Below are 20,430 nucleotides of genomic sequence, written 5' to 3' on the forward strand. Positions count from 1 at the left end.
GTTTCTTCTCTGGCCGGAGCATTTTAATAGGAACAATGGGGCTGTACATCCTCTGGGGGCAGGAGCTGACGACGTCCCGGCTTTGGGACAGGCCCCAGGACTGGGTGCCACCTCTGCCATACTGGCTGCCAAAACCCCTTTTCCTTTTCCCCGCCTCCAGTGGTCCCAGTCCTGAGACGCCCTCTCTGCTGGGTGTCCCATCACCCTGGGACGACGCAGGTTGTGCCAGCATCGGCACCATGAGCCAGCCGTGACCACTGGGAGCCAGCACCGTTCCTGCTGCCAGGCTCATCGCAGGCAGTGCTGGAGGCAGGGGCATGCCACCCTCTGCACCCTGCCCTGCAGGGAGGCATCGGCCAGCGTGAGGAGGGGGCCGCGGGGCAGCCCCCGGCCAGTTGCCATGCTGGCCACCTCCCCAGGCAGGAGAGCCCGGCTCCAGAGAGCGACACCAGCCAGGTGACCCACAAAAGCTTCTGCAGTGCCAAAGTCCCTGCCGGGGCGGTCCTGCTCCTGGCCCAGCACCAGCAAGCCACCAGCAGGAATTTCATAGCCCTGCCGGAAGCCGGAGCCGGCAGCCAGCAGCCGCCTGTCCACGTAGAAGCGGTACTGGCCCTGGCCGGAGGACCAGGTGAGGCAGAGGTGGTGCCACTTGCCATCCAGGAGCGGCATCACCGGGAGCTCCCGAAATTGCCCATCCCCGATGACAAAGCGCGTGGAGCCGGGGAGGTCCCCACCACGGCCACGCACAGCCAGCTCGCTGCCACCGTCCTCGGTGGCGTAGGAGAGGAGGGCACCGAGGTGGGGGGCTGGGGTGGCCAGCCAGGCACAGAGCGACAGTGCCCGCAGCCCCCGGCGCGGCCCCGGCCCCAGGATGGCCATGTGCTCGGCGGAGGTGTTGGGGAAGAGCAGGACGGCGCCAGTGTGGCAGGCTGGGGAGGTGGGTGCCAGGGCGGGGGGCCCGTACCTACCCTCTCCTGGCTGCTTGGGGGACGGCGGCTGCTCTTGGGGGACCGCGGTCATGGTGGGGAGTGCCGGTGCCACGGCTTGAGGTCCTGGTGCTGCATCACGAGGGGACTCCGCATCCTCCCCGAGCGCTCCACTGGGCCCGGCATCGGCTGGCAGCCGGTGCCCTTCCTCCTGTCGGCGTTGCTGCCACCGCCTCGCCTTTGGGTGCCGAGGCTTGGGGGTGCTGGGGGCCACCTGGCCCTGCAGCTCCCGCTCGAGCTGGCTGCCCCAGCTCCGGGCAGCGTCCGGCAGGCTATCCAGCTTGGTGCCAGCCTCCACTGGTGGACCCGGAGGGTGGGTGAGCAGGCGGTGTGACGGGCTCAGAGCACCCACTGCCCCCTCCAGCCGCTTCAGCCTGCGGTGCAGCCGCCGGCCAGCAGTGGCCAGGCGGGCCACCTTGGCACCCAGGGTGGCCCGGGCAGCGGTGGCCGCCTCCGCCTGCTCCGCCAGCGCCTGGAAGCGTCCATCGATGTTGTAGGAGATGTTGTAGTTCCCGGCGATGCTCTGGAGATGGCTCAGCGTCACCTCCTGGAGCCGGTGAAACTGCAAGCGAGCAGGGTGGGGTGGGGTGAACCCACATCCCCATGCCGGGCCCCTGGGGTGCCGCCGACCCCCAGCCCGGCCCAAAATGCCGAGTGCCCCCCTGGCACAGGCTGGGCTGCGCCCCCTCCCCACCCTGGGCACCCACCTGCTCCTCCAGCCGCCGCAGCCGCAGGAGCAGGGGGCCGGGGCGGGCTGCGGGCCCTGGTGCCTGGGTCAGGCCACCCCGGAGGGCAGCAGCAAGGAGCAGGCAGAGTGGCAGCACCATCCCAGCCATGCCGCTGCCGGACGCTTTCTGCCTGCGCAGCAGGGCCAGCCCTGGCCCCCGCGGTGCCCCCCCGGGGCGGCCTCCACCATGATGAGATCCACAGCCACCGCTGGCACGCCCCAGCAGCCGCCAGCACCGGGGCTCCCAGCCCCGCGGCCCCAGGCCAGGCCACTCTGTGGCGGCGGTTGGCCCAGGAGCTCCCCAGGGCTCTGGCTGCCCGGGTCAGGGGCCAGGCAGGGGGTGCTGAGCCATGGGGTGGGGAAAGTGTCGGGGGGACCCCTGGGCACACGGCCCCAGTGGGCCCAGCCGTGCGGGGCGGCTCCCGGAGGGCAGCAGGGTGGCGAGTCTCAGACTAACATGCTGGATGCGGGGTAGGGTGGGCAGGCAGGATGGTGCAGGCAGGACAGGACAGAGCAAGCAGAGCAGTGTAGGCAGGGTAGGACAGGACAGGCAGGACAGGACAGAGCAGACAGGGCAGTGCAGGCAGGGTAGGACAGGACAGGCAGGACAGGACAGAGCAGACAGGGCAGTGCAGGCAGGGTAGGACAGGACAGGCAGGACGGGACAGAGCAGACAGGGCAGTGCAGGCAGGGTAGGACAGGACAGAGCAGACAGGACGGTGCAGGCAGGGCAGTGCAGGCAGGGTAGGACAGGACAGAGGAGACAGGACGGTGCAGGCAGGGCAGTGCAGGCAGGGTAGGACAGGACAGAGCAGACAGGACGGTGCAGGCAGGGTAGGACAGGACAGGCAGAGCAGGCAGGGTAGGACAGGACAGAGCGGACAGGACGGTGCAGACAGGACGGTGCAGGCCGCCTGGGGCGCGCGGGCTACCACGGGGCGGCAGCACGTGCGTGCCGCAGCGCCGACCGTAGGCGGAGCTTCAGGATAGGGGGCGGGGCTTCAAGTCGGGGGCGCCGCTTGCCGCTGGGGGCGTGTCCTGCCGGGCGGGGCGGGGCGGGGCGGTGACGCGCGGCCGAGGCCCCGCCCCGTACCCTTGACCTGGCGGCAGAAGATGGCGGCGGTGCCGGCCCTCGTCCGCCGGATCGCGCGGTCAGGTGTGCCCGGCCCCGCGGGCGGGGTGGCCCCGCGTCCCTCCGTGTCCCTCCTCTGGGGGTCAGCGTGTCCCCATGCGCCCCGACGCGAGTGGGGGCGTCTCCACGGCCCCTTCCTGTGTCCCCCCGCCGTGGTCGGGGTGCCCCATGTCCTTCCTCAGTGGGTCAGGGTGTCGTCCCCCGTGGCCCCCGCCGTGGGTCGGGGTGTCCCCACGCCCCCCTGCCGTGGGTCAGGGTGTTCCCATGTCTTCCCTCAGTGGGTCAGGATGTCCCCGTGTCCCCACCCTGTCCATGCAGAGCAGTTTTGGGGAGCACACCCCACACCCGTGGGGGCTATGCCCTGCCCGGCCCTACCTGCTTCTGTCTCCCCAGGTGTGTTGCCCCTCTGTCGCCAGCCACCGGTGTGGGGCAGAGCCGCCTGGCAGCCCCCCGGCCCCCTGCGGTCCCCCGGCCTCCCGCTCGCCCTGTGTCGTGCCTTCAGCAACAACAAGATCCTGGTGGAGCTGGACGAGAGCTCAGGTACGGCGGGTGGCACCTCTATGGTGTCGCTCAACCCACGGGGCATTGTGGGGCACAGGCAGGGCCCCTTCCGTTCCTGCCCCATGGCACATGTGGCCCTGGGCCTGGAAAGCCACCAAAGCCCCCAGTGTTCCAGCATTAGCTGCTTAGGACCCTCAGAGAGAAGCATTTGGGGACAGGAGTCTCACCAGTCGTGGGCACTTCAGGTGCCTGGGTGCTGCTTGGGTGCCACAGGCAAACCCTAGCTGTCACCGCGGGCAGACCTCGTGCCTTGTCCCCTGCCCATGCGTCGTCCCCTCTGTGGGGTCCCTGCTTTGGGGACCTGGTAAAGTGGCAGGCACTCCTTCAGGGAGCAGCTATTGGGGTTTTCTGTGTCCTGGCTACCAGGAAGAGCTGTCACAGGGCCATGTCCCTGCACCGAACAAAGGGTGCCTCTTCTTGAGGCTTCCCAGGGCCTGCCTTTGGCTGCCAGGCCCCTGGATGCGTCCTCACCCTGTCCCCAGCCTGGGCACGGCTGCAGCACCCAGACTAAGCACTTGGTGAGGACCTTTTGGGACAGGGTAGTGCCATTTGGGAGGGGACAAGGGCTCAGAGCCCTTCCCATGGTGCTGGCCAGGGTGGCAGTGCTGTGTTGGCAGGCTCAGAAAGGTGTGTGATCCCCTGGGCACGGGATGGTTGCTGTGATAGAAGCTGGAGGCTCAACCTTATCCAGTGAGCCCAGAGAGAAGGGAACTGCCGGGCAGCGTCACCCCGAAGGTGGCTGGTCTTTGGGACACATGGTGCGCCACCGCACGCATGCTTGTTCATGCTCCAGGTTCACCACTGGCTGAGTGAGCCGAGCTTGCGGGCAGATCTGGGCAAAGGCAGGGCCCTGCTCTTGGCCCTGCTGCTCTGGGGGCTTTTTGAAGAGCCAGGAGTGGAAAGACACGAGCTGGGTGAGCAGGGAAACAGGGAGGCAAGTGCCTTGGGCAAGGCAATGCCTGCTGCTGTGGTGGGGGGGTTCTGATGTCTCTGTGTTTACCATGGCACAGGCGTCGCCACGATGAAGTTCAAGAGCCCCCCGGTCAACAGCCTCAGCCTGGACTTCCTCACCGAGTTTTGCATAAGCCTGGAGAAGCTGGAGAATGACCGGGCCTGCCGGGGCGTCATCTTTGCATCCGTACGTGTTGTCCTGAGCTCAGGGTGCGAGCTGTGGTGCAATTTGGCAGGCACAGGTGCCGTTCCCTTGCTCGTGTTTGGTGTCTTGGCTCCCTGGTCACTGGCACGGGAGGGCCGGGAGGCAGCTTTGGTCGGCTCTGGAAGGAGGGGAGAGGGTTCTCGGAAGGGCTGTTCTCTTTTTTCCGTGCCCTTTTCTAGCAGAAGAATAAAAACTGAGTATTGTCATTTGTCATTAAAATCAAAGCTGATTATCTGCAAACCTGACACATCCCTTGAGATCTCTTGAACTGCCTGGAGGGAGCTGCTAGGAGATGCCAGTGTTTATTTTCAGACATGATGTGGGTACGAGGTGGTGACTGGGAATGGGACAGGACAGGCTTTGTGCTGTGTGGCTGACGTGCCCGCACAGGGACCCTGATAATGAAAAATCATGCTGCAAACAGAGTCCCAGCTCTGCAGGCCATGATGATGGGATGATCCAGGCTGTGGGAGCACTGGGGAGATTGTTTCAGAACCCCAAAAGACGCTGGTTTATGTCATATTTAATTATCGCTTTCCCTTTCCTCAGGCTGCCAGGCCGAGTGCGTTAGAGGGCTAAAAGGTCATCCCTGAGCAGTGACTCTAAGTGACGTTTGTATTTTCCTGATTCCAGGCCGTCCCCAAAATCTTCTCATCTGGCCTGGACATCACCGAGATGTGCGGGAAGAGCACGGAGCACTACGCAGAGTTCTGGAGAGCCGTGCAGGAGATGTGGCTCCGGCTGTATGGCTCCAGCATGGTGACAGTCGCTGCAGTCAATGTATGTCCTTTAGATCTGCCTTCCTAGTCGCCCCACGCGGTCTGTCACTTGTTGGGGCTTGTTTGCACCACGTGGGCAGGGACAGCCAAAAAATCAGGCTTGTTAGTGCTGAAACAAATACAGGGATGTATTTGTTGGGATGTCTGGGCAAAGTACGCATCTGTTGGTGCAGCACGTTGGGGTGTGGGAAGGTATGGAAGCGTGGGATGTTGCAGGCTCCATGTAAGCTGCAGGCACTGTGGGGGTATAGCAGCATTTTGGCTGCAGTGGAGAACTTGCACTGCTCTCGTGTTGTGCCGATGGGGGCTGAGGTGCCCTTGGCAGTGGTTTGTGCAGCAAGAGCTGTACCCTGCCCCAAGAACTCGGCTGGGAGTCTGTCCTTCAGGCTGGAGGACCAGGAGGAGGGCTGTAGGCCAGTGGTACAGCCCAGAGGGGCATCGATGGTAGATGAGTGCCAGAGAAGCTGAGCGGTTGGCGTAGGAGGAATCCAAAGGATGCCTGTCACATGCCCACTGACTGCTTTCTCACTGATGAGACTCGTAGGAGTCGCCCAGGGTCACTTGCTTGGCCGTTGCACTGCTTCGCTAGAGGGGAGGAGATGGGAGGCAGCCATGCCGTGCCGCAAGTGCTTGTCCTTGGCCCTGTGGGCAGCAATGCTTCAGGCAGTGCGGTTTGTCATAACTTTTTTGACCGGGTTTTGCTCCTCCAGCCGTGGTTCTTGGCGAGCAGGGAAGTGCTGTCTGGATCTCCATGTCCGTAGATGGGTTGTTACCTGCTCGGTGTCTTGTTTTCGTTTTTCAGTGCAGTGCCGCTTTGGCAGCACACAGTTCTGTGTCTGTCCGTAGACTCTCTTTGAAGGCAGCTGGGTCTCTGAGCAGCTTCCCGCAGGCATCCTGTGCAGGGCTAAGCGAGCACGAAGTCGTGGCAAAGATGGTCGCAAATGGAAGTTTTGTAGACAGAAGGTGTTACAAAGCCCCTGGACAGAACCGTTTCTGTGGCATTTAGGGTTACAAACTCAAGTAGGGTTAAAAACTCATGTAGGGTTTCAAGAAAATGCCATAGCAAATCTCCGCTGCAGGGTTTGCAACCCCAGTAACACAGATCAATTAACTAGATTTCCAGGCTGGAAAATGCAAGAAAAAAAGAGCATTGAAAAATGAAAGGATAAACCCTGGTAAACCTATCAGAAATCTTCTTTAGGGCTGTTTCGAATCAGGAAATCAGAGACTTGGGGGACATCTGCTCTGTCACCCTGTGTCTTCCCTGCTCTGGAGGAAACAGTGAGGCTGGGGGTGCAGGGGCGTTTGTAACCGTGACCTAGACTCACTCCTTCCTTCTCTTTGCCAGGGGTCCAGCCCGGCGGGAGGCTGTCTCGTTGCCTTGTCGTGTGACTACAGGATCATGGTGGAGAACCCCAAATTCAGCATCGGCCTGAACGAAGCCCAGCTGGGCATTGTGGCTCCCTTCTGGTAGGCCAGTGCCTCCCACTTCTAGTGTCACGTGTAGGTCTCTAAAAACACTTCATCTTCAAGGAGTTTATTAACCAGTTTAACTGGCCGCTGAGATGTAGTTTTATGTGTCAGTGATCAGGTAGTTGCAGCTGCAGGAGACAGCACCTCATTTCTCTGTCCTATCCTGCAGGTATCTGAAAAGCTTTCAGGCTGCAGAATGTCCTCACATCCTTCACCAACGAGGACCTCAGTTCTGACTCTGCAGTCAACTCCGAAACTAGTGCTGGGAGATCTCCCTGGTCAGGCTCAGTCTGGGAATATGCTTTTCTCTGGATACACGCTGTGTACCTGCAAAATCCCATAGCTGTGGAGATCTCTGAAAGCGCAGGGACACTAATATACTAAGGCACAGGCCCTTGGTTGCCCTAAGAACGTGTCCATGTACTGTTGGAAAGGAGCTTTCACGTCGCAGCAAGTGGGCACAGCTGGGACCTGTGCACCGAGGGTAAACGGAGCAGCTTTCGTGGAGAGGAGGGGGAACTCTGGGGGGGTAGTACCGAAAATGGCTCTGCTTGCCTGACTTTGCACAGCGTGGCTGAGCCCGGAGCTGCTGTTTAGAGACCTGTGCCTGGGGAGTGGGACCAAGCGTGCTCTTAGCTTCGATGTCTGGGTGCAGCTGCTGCTGGGTGTTTCTTTCCCTGACCGTGGCTTTTCCTCCCATCTCTTCTAGGTTTAAGGACACATTTGTGAACACTGTGGGACACCGAGTTGCTGAACGCTCCCTCCAGCTGGGCTCCCTCCACTCCGCGCCCGAGGCCCACAGGATTGGCCTTGTGGACGAGCTGGTGCCGGAGGAGAAGCTCCAGGAGAAGGCTGCGGCTGTTATGGCGCAGTGGCTGGCCCTTCCCGGTAAGGGTGGCACCTCCGGCAGAGGAAGAGGGGATCTGATCTGGGTGGGAAGGACAGGTACCAGGGCTGGTACCTGGGAGCTACGTAAAGGTTTCCATTTAAAGGGAAGGTGTGGATGGCTGGGAGGTAGGAAAGCTCAGCACAGCGGTCCAGGCAGCCTTGGGTTAAGAGGGATGGGCTTGCCAGTGCCCCGGCGCAGGAGGACACCATGCTGGGTGTGCAGGGCACGTGGCTGCAACTTGGCTCACCCTGCCAGCCCTGCTGAGTCAATCTGGAGGTGCCTGAGCTCCAGATACAAACTGAATCTCTGCGTCTGTCAGTGGAGCTGTTACCCCACTGGGCGAGAGTGCCGTGCTGGGTGGCTGCCAGTCCGCCTTTGTGGTCTGTATCAGCTCTCAGCACTCTGCTGAGCTGGGGATGGTGATGGGGGTGTGAGGACAGACAGCAAGCGCAGATATCACATGCGTGTTTGAGCTGCTCCGTGTCTGGCAGCACGTGGTTCCTGGGCTGGGAGAGGGCTCTCCACCGGCCAGGGCTAGATCTGAGCTATCCCATCCCATGCCACCTCCTGAGTGCTGCAGGGAGGTGCAACTACGTATCACCCTTTGGCTGCTCTTTCTGTAGAAATCTGAACAAAACTGCACAGAAATGGACAGGTCCCAGGACTGTCACTTTGTGTCCCAGCCTTGGAAGAGGGTCCTTAAACAGCTCTCTCCCCTCCTGTCCTGGTGTTAGAGTGATGCCTCAGCCCCCAAGAGTGGGGAGCGCGTCTCAGCTGTGCTCTCTCCTGACTTCCAGGAGACACCGTGCAGATCCTCCCCCAGAGCCCTAAAGCAGAGCCAGGAGGAGTCTGTCCGGGTGAAGGGGTCTGTAGCACACAGGTGCTGGAGCGATTCGGGGTTTCCAGTGCAGGGGGGGGTTGGTCATCATTTCACCGTCACAGTGAGAGCACACATGCAACATCTGTGCAACAGATGTGCTGGTGCATCACTGCGCGTGGCTCTGTGTGCATGTGTGAGCAGAGGTGTGCTCGAGGCCTCGGTCAGCTCCAGCAGCCAGCGCTGCTCCGGCAGCATCCACGTATTTGTGCGGAACGGCACAGGCCCAGAGCCTGCTGTCGGGGTGAGCTTGAGGGGACAGTGCTGCGGGCTTTCGTACGGCGTGTTTGGCATGAGCAGACTGTCTTGCCAGAGGTCGAAGGGGTTGGGTTGGGGGAGCTTAGAGCCAGAGCAGTTTCAAATAGCAGAGAATTTTGTTCGGTTACTGCTGTCCTGAGCCCAGTGGTGTGTATTGGGGTGGAGGCTGGGCTCTGGAGGGTGCAAAGAGAAGGAAGTGCACAACTTTTTGTCATCTGTCCCAGTAGATCAGTCGTTTCCCCACTGAGCAGTACAGATCATCATTTATTGTATGAGAATTTATCCAGTTCAGCTTCCAGCCGGTGGGTTTTTCTTACACCTTTCCCTGCTGGTTTAAAGAGCCCTTTGGTGTGCGGTACCTCCCCTTTTGGAGGCACCTGCACATGGTGGCAGTGGATGAGAGCTGGTCAGGGGTGAGGACCATGCACGTTACTCATCCTCTCTCTCCTGTCCGCAGACCATGCCCGTCAGCTCACCAAGTCCATGATGAGGAAGGCGGTGTTGGACCGCCTGGTAGCTCACCGGGAGGAAGACATTCAGAACTTCATCAGCTTCATCTCAAAAGAGTCCATCCAAAAGTCACTTCGCATGTACATGGAGATGCTGAAGAAGAAGAAGAGCTAAGGAGCCAGCGCCTGGGGCCCGGTCCCAGGAGCTCGAGCGACCCTCTGAAACGCTGCAGTAGCTGTAGACTTTCACGGTGAAGCCATCTGCAGTGTCAGTAATTCATGATGTGCTGCCTGCTCCCGTGGCCGCCCCAACCGCCCCTTCCCCGTAGTCCCCGTAGAGTGCCTGACACCACTGCTGCCTTTCCTGAGAGCGGGGAGAGCTGCCTTCTCAGCTCCTCCAAGGAACGGACAGGGAGAGGGTCTTGACACCACTGTGGCCTGAGCCCGCCGGTCCTCGGATGTCCTCCCTCCTGTCCAACAGCTAATTGTGAATGAGATTTGTCAATAAAGTCTTTGATGAGGTAGGAGATGGGTGTTTCATTCCCCAGCCTGTCTGTGGTCACCGCGTCCTGGCTGGTGGCCTGTCCCTGGGCTCTGGTTCGTGCTGGGCTGGGGGAGCTCTGCCGTGAGCCACGTGGGCTGGGGGGTCTGGGCACGGCCGGCGGCCGGCTGCGAGCCTTCTCCAGACCGGGACCTGGAGCAGCCCATGCACAGGGCTCGTGGATGGGGCTGCGGGGAGCACCTTCACGGGGGTTGGTGGTGGGAGCTGGAGCTGGATCGTGGTCTGCGGCTGCAGGAGGAGCTCAAGCCGTCAGCTTCACCTCGACTGGGTAGTGGTCGCTGACTGCCAGGGCCTGGAGGAGGGTGAGAGGTGGGGAGGTGTAACGCAGGGGTTTGGCAAGCCCTGAGCCGTGCTGGTGGGGCCGGCAGGGCGGCTGTGATTGCCCTGCCAGAACCTTCTGCGGGCTGGAGGGGGACGCGATGTCCCCAACCCCGAGATACTCAACACACAAGGTATTCTGGCACCTCTCATGGAGAGATGCCCAGGCGTGGCCTGGGGCAGGCACTGGCAGGGGGGTGCCTGCCCTCCAAGACCCCCGCGTCTCGCTTGGGAGCCCTGTGCCAGCTATGGGTGGTTGTAGATTGGCTTGGATTGCCCCACATCCTGGAGTCCTGCCCGCGCCTGCCCATGAAAGGCACGAAAAACCCTGTGTGTCTCCTCTCTTCCCCATGGGGACAGGCAATGACCACAAATCCCCCCTCCTGTTTCCACCTATGGGTCCCATGTCACCCTGAGCTCCCCGTTAGCTGGCTGCAGGCTGCCGTGTCCCATGAGGGGCATGTGCCTTATGCGGGGGCTGTGCTGGCATCCCAGCAGGCAGGCGCTGGGCAGGGGCACGTGTGCCGCGGCTGGAGCCAGCTCGGGCTGCTGCTGGAGCTGCTGCAACTCCATTTTTGAGCTGATACTTAAATGCGGCAGCTACATGGCTGCACCAGGCTGCCTAATCCCGAACAGACGTCAGCAGCCATGCAGCCGGCGCTGCCCGGGGCAAATCAGCTTTGGTGCCTGTTTGAGCCCCGGGTTTGCAAGCCTGGCTCACCTCCTCCTGCTCCAGGTGGAAAGCACGCTGGAAATTGTAGATGGCAGCTGAATTTGGCACGATGCTTCTCTTCAGCCTGGCACCGCACACCACGATCCTGCCAGGGAGATGCGGGTGGTGGGTCCTGCTCCTGCCCCCACGCTCAGCCGCTGGTGGTGCGGGGTGGGCAGGGGGGCCCCAGGGTGCCGGGGAGGGGGATGGCGGTGCCACGGTGGCACTCACCTGTCGTAGGTACAGTCCGACTTCCCCACGGTGGTGTCAGTGCCGTCGGGGAGCAGCCATTTGAAGATGTCGCTGGTGCGCAGGCGGATGGCCGACCAGTCGCTCGGCTGGACATAGGCGCAGTCGGCGTTGAAGTCCCCCAGGAACATGATGTTCTGTGGTGGGGAGATGGGGGGGCTTGTGGCGGCTGGGGAAAGGGCTGGCCCTGACACCAGCCCTCCCGTGGGGGCCAGACCCTGCTTCAGGTCAGCCCTGGGTGCAGGGGCATCCCCTGTGGCAGGGGACGGGGCAGGAGCAGGGTCCCCATCCCACCACCCTTGCACCAGCTGCGCTCGCCTCAGAGCCGGGACCCAGCATGGGTCGAACGGTCCCTGGGGCTCAGTGCCCACCCTCGGTGCCACCCCATGTGCCGGTGGCACTCACGTCGGTCCCCCACTTGCTGACAATGGCCAGGTAGACGTCGTAGAGCGCGTCGATCTCGGCGACGGCATCGTGCGGGGCCGAGTGCAGCGGCACCAGCACAAACTCCTCTGCCTCTGCCAGGGGAGAGGGATGTCAGCCCTGTGGCCACCCCATGCCACTGCACAGGGCCACTCGTCCCCCCTCTTACTGGTGTGGGGCGCTGAGACCCTCAGGACGAATGGCTCCCGGCTGAAGACATCCTGGGGGTCCTCATATTGGTAGGTGTCCACCACAGACACGATGTCTGTCCTGTGGGACCAAAGGCATGGTGACCCTGGGGCTTGGCATGGCCCCTGTGTCCCTCCATGGTGTCGGTGGCCTCGAGTTGCCATGGGACATGCGGCAGCACGCCCAGCCCCGTTACCTGTAGATGAAGAGGTACATCTCCTTGTAGTTGTCCCGACCCAGGGGGCCGCTGATCTCGTAGTCGTACAGGTACGTGGACACGCTGTGGAGACGCAAAGGCAGGACGGTGACATGGCTGGCACTGGTGACATGGCTGGTACTGTCCTGGGGTGGCCTCGGCATGGCCAGGGGCTGGGTGGCTGTGGGGTTGGCACCAGCAGGTCCTGCTCTGCTGTCCCCATCGTCCACCGTGCCCCGGCCGTGAGGTGACGTGGGGTGTAGGGGCTCCAAGCCACCCTCCTGTCCCCACCACCCCGGGGTGGCTCCTTGGGCACGGCCCGCCATAGGCAGGATGTGAGGCGGCTCCTGCCACCCCTTTCTCTGCAGGGACGCTCTCCACCTTCACTTGCAGCAAAGCTAAATTAGGTTAATGAGCAGCCCGGGGCCCCACGGAGCCAGGCGTCACCCTCCCTGCCCTGGCTGCTTTGTGGTCATGCTGGAGGGGACACCGAAGGGGCAAGGACACAGGCTGGGCGTACGCAGTCAGGAGCACTCGCCACCTTTCAACAAGGCGGCAGCAGCCTCCACCCGGCTGCAGCCTGGCCCTGGCCCGTGCCCTCACCCAAAACGGGGTCAGCACCCAGCTGGCAGAGGGGCTGCCACCCTGCGGTGGCCAGTTTTAGCCCACCCCAGCAGCCCCTTTTCCTCCTGGGGTGCCTGAGCCACTCGCTTCAGAGCATCATCTGCCACTGGGTCCATCCCGGGGTCCCCCTGTCACTCACAGGGTCCTGGGCTGGGGGGGCTGCCTGCCCCTGCCCCCTTCATCCCCCATCTCACTTCTGCCCTGCCCTGTTTGATTTTGGAGATGGAGCTTGCCAGAGCTGTAGTTCCTTTCCATCCTGTGTGCTCCGGTGGGATTGCAGCTTTCGGAGGGGTTTTGTGCCGCTTGTATCCCCCTTCCCCTCCCTGCATTATTCCTGGTGGCTTTTTCGGAGGCTGCTCAAAGCTTCAGCCCCAGCACTTTTCTCTTATTCCAAAAACAAACACTCTGCTGACGGACTTTTTTTTTTTGCCTTTGATTGATTGCTCAGGCAGCTTGGCTTTCCCCGCCTAATGCCGGCATCTCAGCCCGTGCGCTCTTGGCCCCAGCCCTGCTCGTACCTGTTGAGCTGCTCCATGAGCTGGGTGACGGCGCTGAGGTCGGAGTCGCGCACCTCCTGCACCAGCACCACGTCATAGCGGCACAGGATCTGCGAGGCCGAGAGGGATGGCGATGGCAAGGGGGAGCCTGGCAATGGCGAGAGGGAGCCTGCTGCCGGCTCAGCGCCACTGTCTCCCGGCTGGGCACCCTGACACAGCGCTGGGTGCAGCACCACAGGGACCCGCATGTCCCTTGGTGCCAGCGCAGATGTCCCCATGGATGGCTCAGAGGGACCATGGGGTGTGCCTGATGCCCCACCTTGGTCCCCACCAAGCCTTCATCCACCCAGGGCATCCCCAGCACTGGGATGCCATCCCATCCATGGCCACGTCCCCACATGTCCCTGGCACAGGAGCCACATTTTGGGTCTGTCCCAGCGCACAGCCCGTCCTTGCATGGCACCGGCTGCACTCACACTGACGATGATGCCCGCCACTCCCTCGTTGGACATCTTGGTGTCACCGAACGCCTGGATGTTGAAGGCACCGACACGCAGCGTGGCAGTGGCCGGGCACAGGAGAGCCACAGCCAGCAGGGACAGTGCCAGCACCATGGTCCCCATCCTGCCAGGAGGGATGCTGAGCTGCAGGGATGCAGTGATGGGAGCTGAACTTGGAAAACTGCTTCGGATTTGGGGATAGAGCAAAAAAAACCCATGTAGGTCCTTCCTAAGTCCTGGCGTGCAGCAGTGTGCTGTGGTGGGCACTGCCTGGAGCAGCCCGCGGAGCTGGCATGGGCTCTCTGCCTGCTCACCAGTCCCAGGGAAAGCTAAACACTGTCCTGCCACGGTGAATCTGCCCGGCAGCGCCTCTGCCAGCCCCCGGGATTGCCCAGCTCCACTCCCTGCTGGGATGACTCCTTCACCCGCCAGCCCCAGCCACTGCCACCGGCACCCCGGGCTGCTCTGCGTCCTTAAACTTGATCGCAGTCCCCACTGTCGGGGTAAGGGAGCGACTCCTCATCCCAGCTCGTCTCAGCTCATCCCAGTCCCTCCCAGTTCACAGCTGAAGGTGGTGAGCCCGGATCCATCCTTACCTTGCTGAGTGCGCAGCACCTCTGTGCTCCCGGCAGCAGGATGGGCAGCTTTATTCCCGGCGGAGGTGCCGGCAAAGCAGGATGAGTCGGACACCCCCGTGGGGGTTTTGGCATGGCTTTGGGTTCCTTCCTACATTGGGAAACCAAAAACCCACGGGGCGGCAGGGTGGGGCCAGCATAGCCGCCTCTGTGCCGATGCGACGAAGGGTGGCCGGGGAGGTGCGGCGGTGCCAGGGCATCCCAGCAGGGCTGGGTGGGCGCGTGGGACTCGGGGTGCTGCAGCTGGGGTGGCCCCCCGGGTCACAGCGTGGGGCATGGCGGCCAGGCAGGCGGCGAAGGGCGATGGCCTTAACGTGGGTGATTCAGACGGTGTAATTAGAGGAGAGAGAAGGAAATGGCGGGATGTCTTGGTCAGGCAGACTGAGCACTGTCAGCCTTAGCAAGAGGGGGCGGCTGCAAACCCCCACAGCAGCCCTGGCAGTCACCGGAACCACCCCACTGGTGACCCAAAGCAGCCCCAGTTGTCACCTAAAGCAGCTCCACTGGTGACCCAAATCAGCCCCACTGGTGACCCAAATCAGCCCCGGTGGAGTCGGCATTCCCCGCGCCAGCACATGGCGTCACCCCGACACATGGCGTCACCCCAGCTGAAGGAGTGGGCGGCTTTGCCACGGTGCCGGCGGCGGGGCGGGTGGGGAGGTGACGGCTGCTCATGCTGGGGCTTGCCAGGCTCTCACGTGCACCGCCAGGTTTTGTATCCTTGCACCCAGTCACGGGATGAGACCAGTGTCCCCTGGTGCCATGCTGGCACCGAAACCCCCCCAGGAGACACCAAACCCCCCACGAGCTGACTCACATCCTCTGCCTCCCCCCACCCTCACCATCAGCACCCCGTCAGCCGCCCCACAGCCAGGCGGGCTCCCCACGAGCCGGCGGAAGAGCATCCTGCGACCCGGACAGGGGCCGAATCCTGCCCGGATCCTCCCAGGACCTTCCTGGTGTCCCAACTTTTGCTGCCGGCGGCTCAGAGGGGAGCAGCGCTTGCCGCCCCATGGATCTGGGTCTCTTGATGGTGGGAGGGGACCCCCGGCCCCAGGGACCTCTCTGGCTCCAGCCCCGGTGGGGCTGCCCCTAGCAGGGGGACGGGGGGCTTGGGCGCAGGGTGCTGCTGGGGGGGCTGAAGGGACCCTCCCTCCAGAGCTGCAAGGGCTGGAAAAGGCTCATTTTTTAATGGAAGCGGAGAGCATCCCACTCCCGCAAGACCCCAAAGAGCGGTTCCTTGCAGAGACGGCAGGCAGCTTGGCTGGCACTAGTGGCGCGTGGGCTCCCACGAGGGACGCAGGTGCATGCCGGGGCATCCTGGTAGCCGCCGGCACGGGGACGGGCTCAGCGGGCTTTCAGGATCACCTCCACCGGGAAATGGTCGCTGATGGCCAAAGCCTGAGTGCGGGGGGAAAGCAGAAAGGCAGCTGAGCTCGTCTGGATCCACCACCACTCTCGTGGCCGGCTGGGACCCAAATGCTCCACTCCAACCCCAAAATTTAGAGCATACCCCAAAATGCTCAGGCTGGGGGATTGCATCAGTGCAGGGGTTGGGGCCGGGCCACCCTTGGGTGCGCCCTGGGGAACAGGGAGCCCACCTGCACTCCCAAGAGGCATGGTGGGTTGGATCCTGGTGCCAGTGGGCTCACGTGCCGCGGCCCCTCACTCACATCCTTGTTCTGGAGGTGGAAAGTCTTCTGGAAGTTGTTGATGGTGGCGGAGCCGGGCTCGATGTCTTGGCGCAGCGCGGTGCCGCAGGCGACGATGCTGCCGGGGCATCACAGGGGTGTTAGTGCCCACCAGTCCTCGCCCCATGCCAGCCCCCACCCCCCCCCGCCGCAGCACCCACCGGTCATAGGCGCAGTCGGTGGTGGTGGTGACGGTGGTGTCGGCGCTGTCGGGGATGAGCCACTCGCAGGCGTCGAGGGAGCGCAGGCGGATGGACGGCCACTGGGCGCTGGTCACGTAGGAGCAGTCGGCGTTGAAGTCGCCCAGGAGGAGGATGTTCTGCGGGGCAGCACGCTGTGTCCCTGCCCACGGACCTTACGGGGCAGCAAGGGCTCCCTAAAATCTTAAGGGGCAGCAAGAAACCCCCCTGGGGCTCCCTAGCACAGGGGGACAAGCCCCCAGTAATGGCAGTGGACCCACCCAGCATCTCCCAGTCCAGACACTGCTGGGGTGGCACCCACTCCGGTGGGTACGAGAGGTCTCCCATGGGACACGTCCATCCCAGGATGGCCGCTGGGATGTGTGGTGGCCATACTCCAGCCCGCCTGGCTGCCCTGGGAGGAGCCAAGCTCCCTGCTGCCGCTTACGTTAGTCGCCCACTTGTTGACAACATCGGTGTAGACGTCGTAGAGCGCATCGACCTCGTCCGCCGCACTGCTGGGGTTGGCATGCAGGGGCACCACCACGAACTCTTCCACCTCTGCTGGACAGGCAGCCGTCAGCCCCCGGCTCGGGTGCAGCACCCGGGAAGGGAGCGGGAACCCCAGGGGACCACCCCGGGCCAAGCCCCAGCTACCAGCCGGGAAAAGCTGCCGAAGAGAAAGGGTGTGTTGGATTTTTGTGGTCTGCCTGTCCTCCAGGCCGGAATTTCCAGTGGGGAGCTGCATCCCTCTGCGCGTGGTTTGGGGTTTGCTGCTTGTTTCCCATCAGTTTTTCCAAGCCACCGTGGTTTTGGGAAGGAGACAGGGGTAGAAGAGAGATGGGAGAGCGTGTGTGCCCTGGGGAGCTTCTTGGGAGGTGGAGGTGATGGCACGGGGTAGGAGACAGCACAAGGTGGGAAATGGGACATGATGGGAGATGGCAGGTGATGGGGGATGGCACGTGATGGGAGATGGTACACGATGGGAGATGGCACCCAACTGGAGGAAGCAGATGGTGGGATATGGCACAAGATGGGAGGTAGCAGGTGATGGGATGTGGGACACGATGGGAAACAGCTGGAGACGTGAGATGTCACGCAACTGGAGAGAACGCATGGTGGGAGATGCAGGCGGTGGGAGGTGATGGGAGATGGTGGAAGATGGCACATGGTGGGAAACAGCAGGCAGTGCCGGCCATGCTGGGCAGGTATCCAGGACCCTGGGCACGCACAGGTGGGAGAAAGCCCCGCAGCAGTGAAGGACTCCAGTGGAGCCCAAGAGCTGGGCTCCAGGGTGCAACCCCCCGCCTGGCAGGCACAGCTCCGGGCTCAGCCCCGCGCGGAGGGAGCCCTGTGCCAGGTCCAGGCAGCTCCCAACACTGGCTCTGCTCACGTGTGGTGGGCGAGGAGAACTTCACGATGAAGGGCTCCCTGCTGAAGGTATCGGTCCCGCAGGACTCGCAGCCGTCATCATAGTAGTAGCTTCCCAGCACGGAGACCATGTCCGACCTGAGGGAGGAGAGCAGGGCAGCCCGCAGCACCGCTCCTGCTGCAGCCAGGACTCCCAAAAGTACCCACTGCCCTTCAGGGGCTGCTGGGGGGGACAGCAGGTGACATGGGGGATGCCGGGCCCTGGTGGCATCCCTTACCTGAAGATGAAGAGGTACTGCTCCTTGTAGCTGGTCTGACCCAGGGGGATGCTGTCCAAAAAGCTGTATGGGTGTGGGGACACACTGGGAGCGAGATGCGGAGAGGGTGAGAGGAGGCTCCAGTGCCCCCCAGCACCCATCGGGCTCTCTCTGGCTGAGGCAGAGGTGCCCTGGCACAGCAAGATGCCAGCCGGGATTTGTCCCGGCATCCCATTTGCAGGCACCCCTCACCCTGCACCATTGGGGTCACCTGTTGAGCTGGTCCATGAGCTTCTTCACAGCGCTCAGGTCGGTGTCCCGGACCTCCTGCACCACGGTGATGTCGTACCCCGACAGAATCTGGGGGGACAAGCTCAGAGCTGCTCACCCCTGGCTGGGAGCTGCTCATGGAGGCACCCGTGGGTGCCTGGGCTGGGCTGTGAAGGCTCCCAGGCTGGCAACGGGGGCGCAGCAGGGACCCGAGAGCCCAGGGAGGGAGTTCCTTTGCTGATGCCAGTGTCCTCTGTCTTGAAAGGACCCTGGGGTGACACAGTGCCCTCCAACACCCGTCTGTCTACCACCCACCATCCCAGCAGCTCCTCGATTGCAGGCCACTCTGGGTGAGGAACCTGGGCAGCACCAAGCATCACCCATCCTTGGCTGGGGACCAGCAAGAGTGGGGATGGCCCAAGGTTGGAGATGGTGATGGGGAAGAGCAGATGGGTGGGTGGATGGATGGAGGCATGGACGGATGGATGGAGGTGTGGATGGATGGATGGACGGATGGATGCATGGATGGAGGCATGTATGAATGGAGGCATGGATGGATGGATGGATGGATGGATGGACAGATGAATGGGTGAATGAATGGATGGATGAACAGATGGCCAAATGGATGGGTGGATGGATGGAGGCATAGGTGGATGGATGGGGGTGTGTGGACAGATGAATTGATGGGTGGGTGCATGCACAGATGGACACACAGATGGACGGATGCCTGAAGAAAGCCAGTGTCCGACTGCCCCAAGCTGGCTGCACCCCAGAGAACAAAGAGTGGCCAGGACTGCTCCTCTCCCCCAGCACTCACAGAGACGATGATATCTGCGATAGTCTGGTTGGACATCTTGCTGTCCCCAAACACCTTGATGTTGAAGGCGCTGATCTTCAGCGTGGTGGCCACGTGAAGCAGGAGAGCTGCAACCAGCAGCGACAGCACCAGCTTTGAGGCCACCATCCTGCGTGCAGAGGGGCAGGGACGGGCTCAGCCCCCCTGGCTGGGAGGGGAATTTGGCACAGACGACGAAGGTGACCAGGGTATTCCCACTGGCCATACTGACTTCGCTGGGAGGCATCCGTTTTCCAGCGAATCACCAGGTCCCAGGGATGGTGCACTCCCATCCAGCCATCCAGCTCCTGCCTCATGCAGTGCCTCATCCTGCCTGTCCCTCCTGGAGGGAGGCCAGACAGCCCGCGAGGCTGGAGCGGATAATTCTCTGGCAAAGGAGCAAATGCTGTTTCATGGTGACGCAGAGTGGTCGCTTCCTCATTCACTGCGCTCAGCCCGGACATCTCCCCTGGCCTGGGGTAGGCGGCAGCGGCTGGGGACACCAAGGTCCCTGGGCTTGCGCATCTCCCACCCCTCCCTGGGTCTGTGCCAGAGACCCAAAAGACCCTACAGCAGCCGTGCTGAGACAGAGCAAGGGATGGATCCCCCCCGGCACCCCTCTCCACCTCCTTCCCTGCCTGGAGCATCCTCACCTGGCGTACCCTGTCCCCCCTGCCCCCCAGCACTGCCCCTGCCAAATCCTCACCCAGGCTGGAGTCCCCTGGGACCCCCCGCCGAGGCAGCGCAGCAGCTCCCACCCACAGGGAAAGGCATTTGGGAAGTATTTCCCGCGGCGCTCAGCTCCCTGGGGTAATATTTCACCAGCAGATGGGATCTGAGCCCTGCCCAAGCCCAGGCACCCCAAGCACCCGGCCCCGCCGGGAGCCCCGATAAGATGGGCTGAGAGGACCGGCAAACACTCCAGCTTTTGGCACACCCAAAGCCTGACCCGAGGACGAGCTTGCTGCCCCCGGGCCCGTTTTTTCTTCAGGGGCAGCTGTTCTAGTTAAATCCTCCCCTTTCCCCACTTGCATCTTTGCTAGGGCTGCAAACGCTACCGTCTGTAACGCCACAGCCCCTCCAGTTGGTAACGCGGTGATTCGGTAACACCACGATTTAGTAATGCTAGGATTTGGTCATGCCAAAAATTGCCCAAAGCCCCGCGAATCCTCCCCGCTCCCGGGGGTGCAGCAGCCTCCGCAGCCTCCCAGGCAGAGGCACCTATAGAGGACTGTATCTATCCCGGGCGATGCTCGTGAGCTGCGCCCAGGCTCAGCCCTGGCAGAGTGTCTCAGCAAAATTAAGCCGAGCTGGAGAAGGCGACGTTGGAGAGGAGAGCTCCTGGGGTGCGGGAGGAGAGGGGAGCGGGACGTACCTTTGGTGTCGTCCAAAGTCTCTGGAAGGGGAAGGAGCTGCACCTGCATTTATGAGGAAGGACACGCTCACCTTGCCAAATGGTTGCCCAGCCAAGGAGCGTGCGAGGCCGCAGGCTCCATATGGCATTTTTCACGGAAATAAAGGTCTGCTCAGTGAAAAAAACAACCCTTTCAACCAGTGCCAATACCTCCCACCACAGGTAAGGCCAAGAATGTCCCTGAATCAATAAAAACGCCAACAAGAGACCTGCGAGGTGTA

The 20,430-nt window shown here is 62.4% G+C and overlaps 4 protein-coding genes across 4 annotated transcripts; 1 reads left to right on the plus strand and 3 right to left on the minus strand.

Moving 5' to 3' along the window:
* Positions 1-288: 288 nt before the first annotated feature.
* On the minus strand, positions 289-1,822 carry PTX4 (pentraxin 4). Its single transcript, XM_050906201.1, has 2 exons — positions 1,694-1,822; positions 289-1,548 (listed from the first exon to the last, which is right to left on the minus strand). The coding sequence occupies exons 1-2, from the start codon at positions 1,820-1,822 to the stop codon at positions 289-291; spliced, it is 1,389 nt and encodes a 462-aa protein (XP_050762158.1).
* A 1,004-nt stretch (positions 1,823-2,826) lies between these two features.
* ECI1 (enoyl-CoA delta isomerase 1) lies at positions 2,827-9,811 on the plus strand. The gene is made up of 7 exons (XM_050906202.1): positions 2,827-2,869; positions 3,239-3,385; positions 4,417-4,544; positions 5,196-5,342; positions 6,690-6,811; positions 7,524-7,702; positions 9,296-9,811. The coding sequence occupies exons 1-7, from the start codon at positions 2,827-2,829 to the stop codon at positions 9,460-9,462; spliced, it is 933 nt and encodes a 310-aa protein (XP_050762159.1). The 3' UTR covers positions 9,463-9,811.
* Positions 9,812-10,090: 279 nt separating this feature from the next.
* On the minus strand, positions 10,091-13,680 carry LOC127022611 (deoxyribonuclease-1-like 2). The gene is made up of 8 exons (XM_050906259.1): positions 13,534-13,680; positions 13,079-13,167; positions 11,937-12,020; positions 11,721-11,821; positions 11,534-11,646; positions 11,111-11,265; positions 10,889-10,985; positions 10,091-10,141 (listed from the first exon to the last, which is right to left on the minus strand). The coding sequence occupies exons 1-8, from the start codon at positions 13,678-13,680 to the stop codon at positions 10,091-10,093; spliced, it is 837 nt and encodes a 278-aa protein (XP_050762216.1).
* A 1,859-nt stretch (positions 13,681-15,539) lies between these two features.
* On the minus strand, positions 15,540-18,924 carry LOC127022609 (deoxyribonuclease-1-like). The gene is made up of 8 exons (XM_050906257.1): positions 18,778-18,924; positions 17,962-18,050; positions 17,712-17,795; positions 17,456-17,571; positions 16,511-16,623; positions 16,045-16,202; positions 15,866-15,962; positions 15,540-15,593 (listed from the first exon to the last, which is right to left on the minus strand). The coding sequence occupies exons 1-8, from the start codon at positions 18,922-18,924 to the stop codon at positions 15,540-15,542; spliced, it is 858 nt and encodes a 285-aa protein (XP_050762214.1).
* Between the last annotated feature and the right edge of the window lie 1,506 nt (positions 18,925-20,430).

The sequence above is a fragment of the Gymnogyps californianus genome, chromosome 15, assembly GCF_018139145.2.
Source record: "Gymnogyps californianus isolate 813 chromosome 15, ASM1813914v2, whole genome shotgun sequence".
NCBI lineage: Eukaryota > Metazoa > Chordata > Aves > Accipitriformes > Cathartidae > Gymnogyps > Gymnogyps californianus.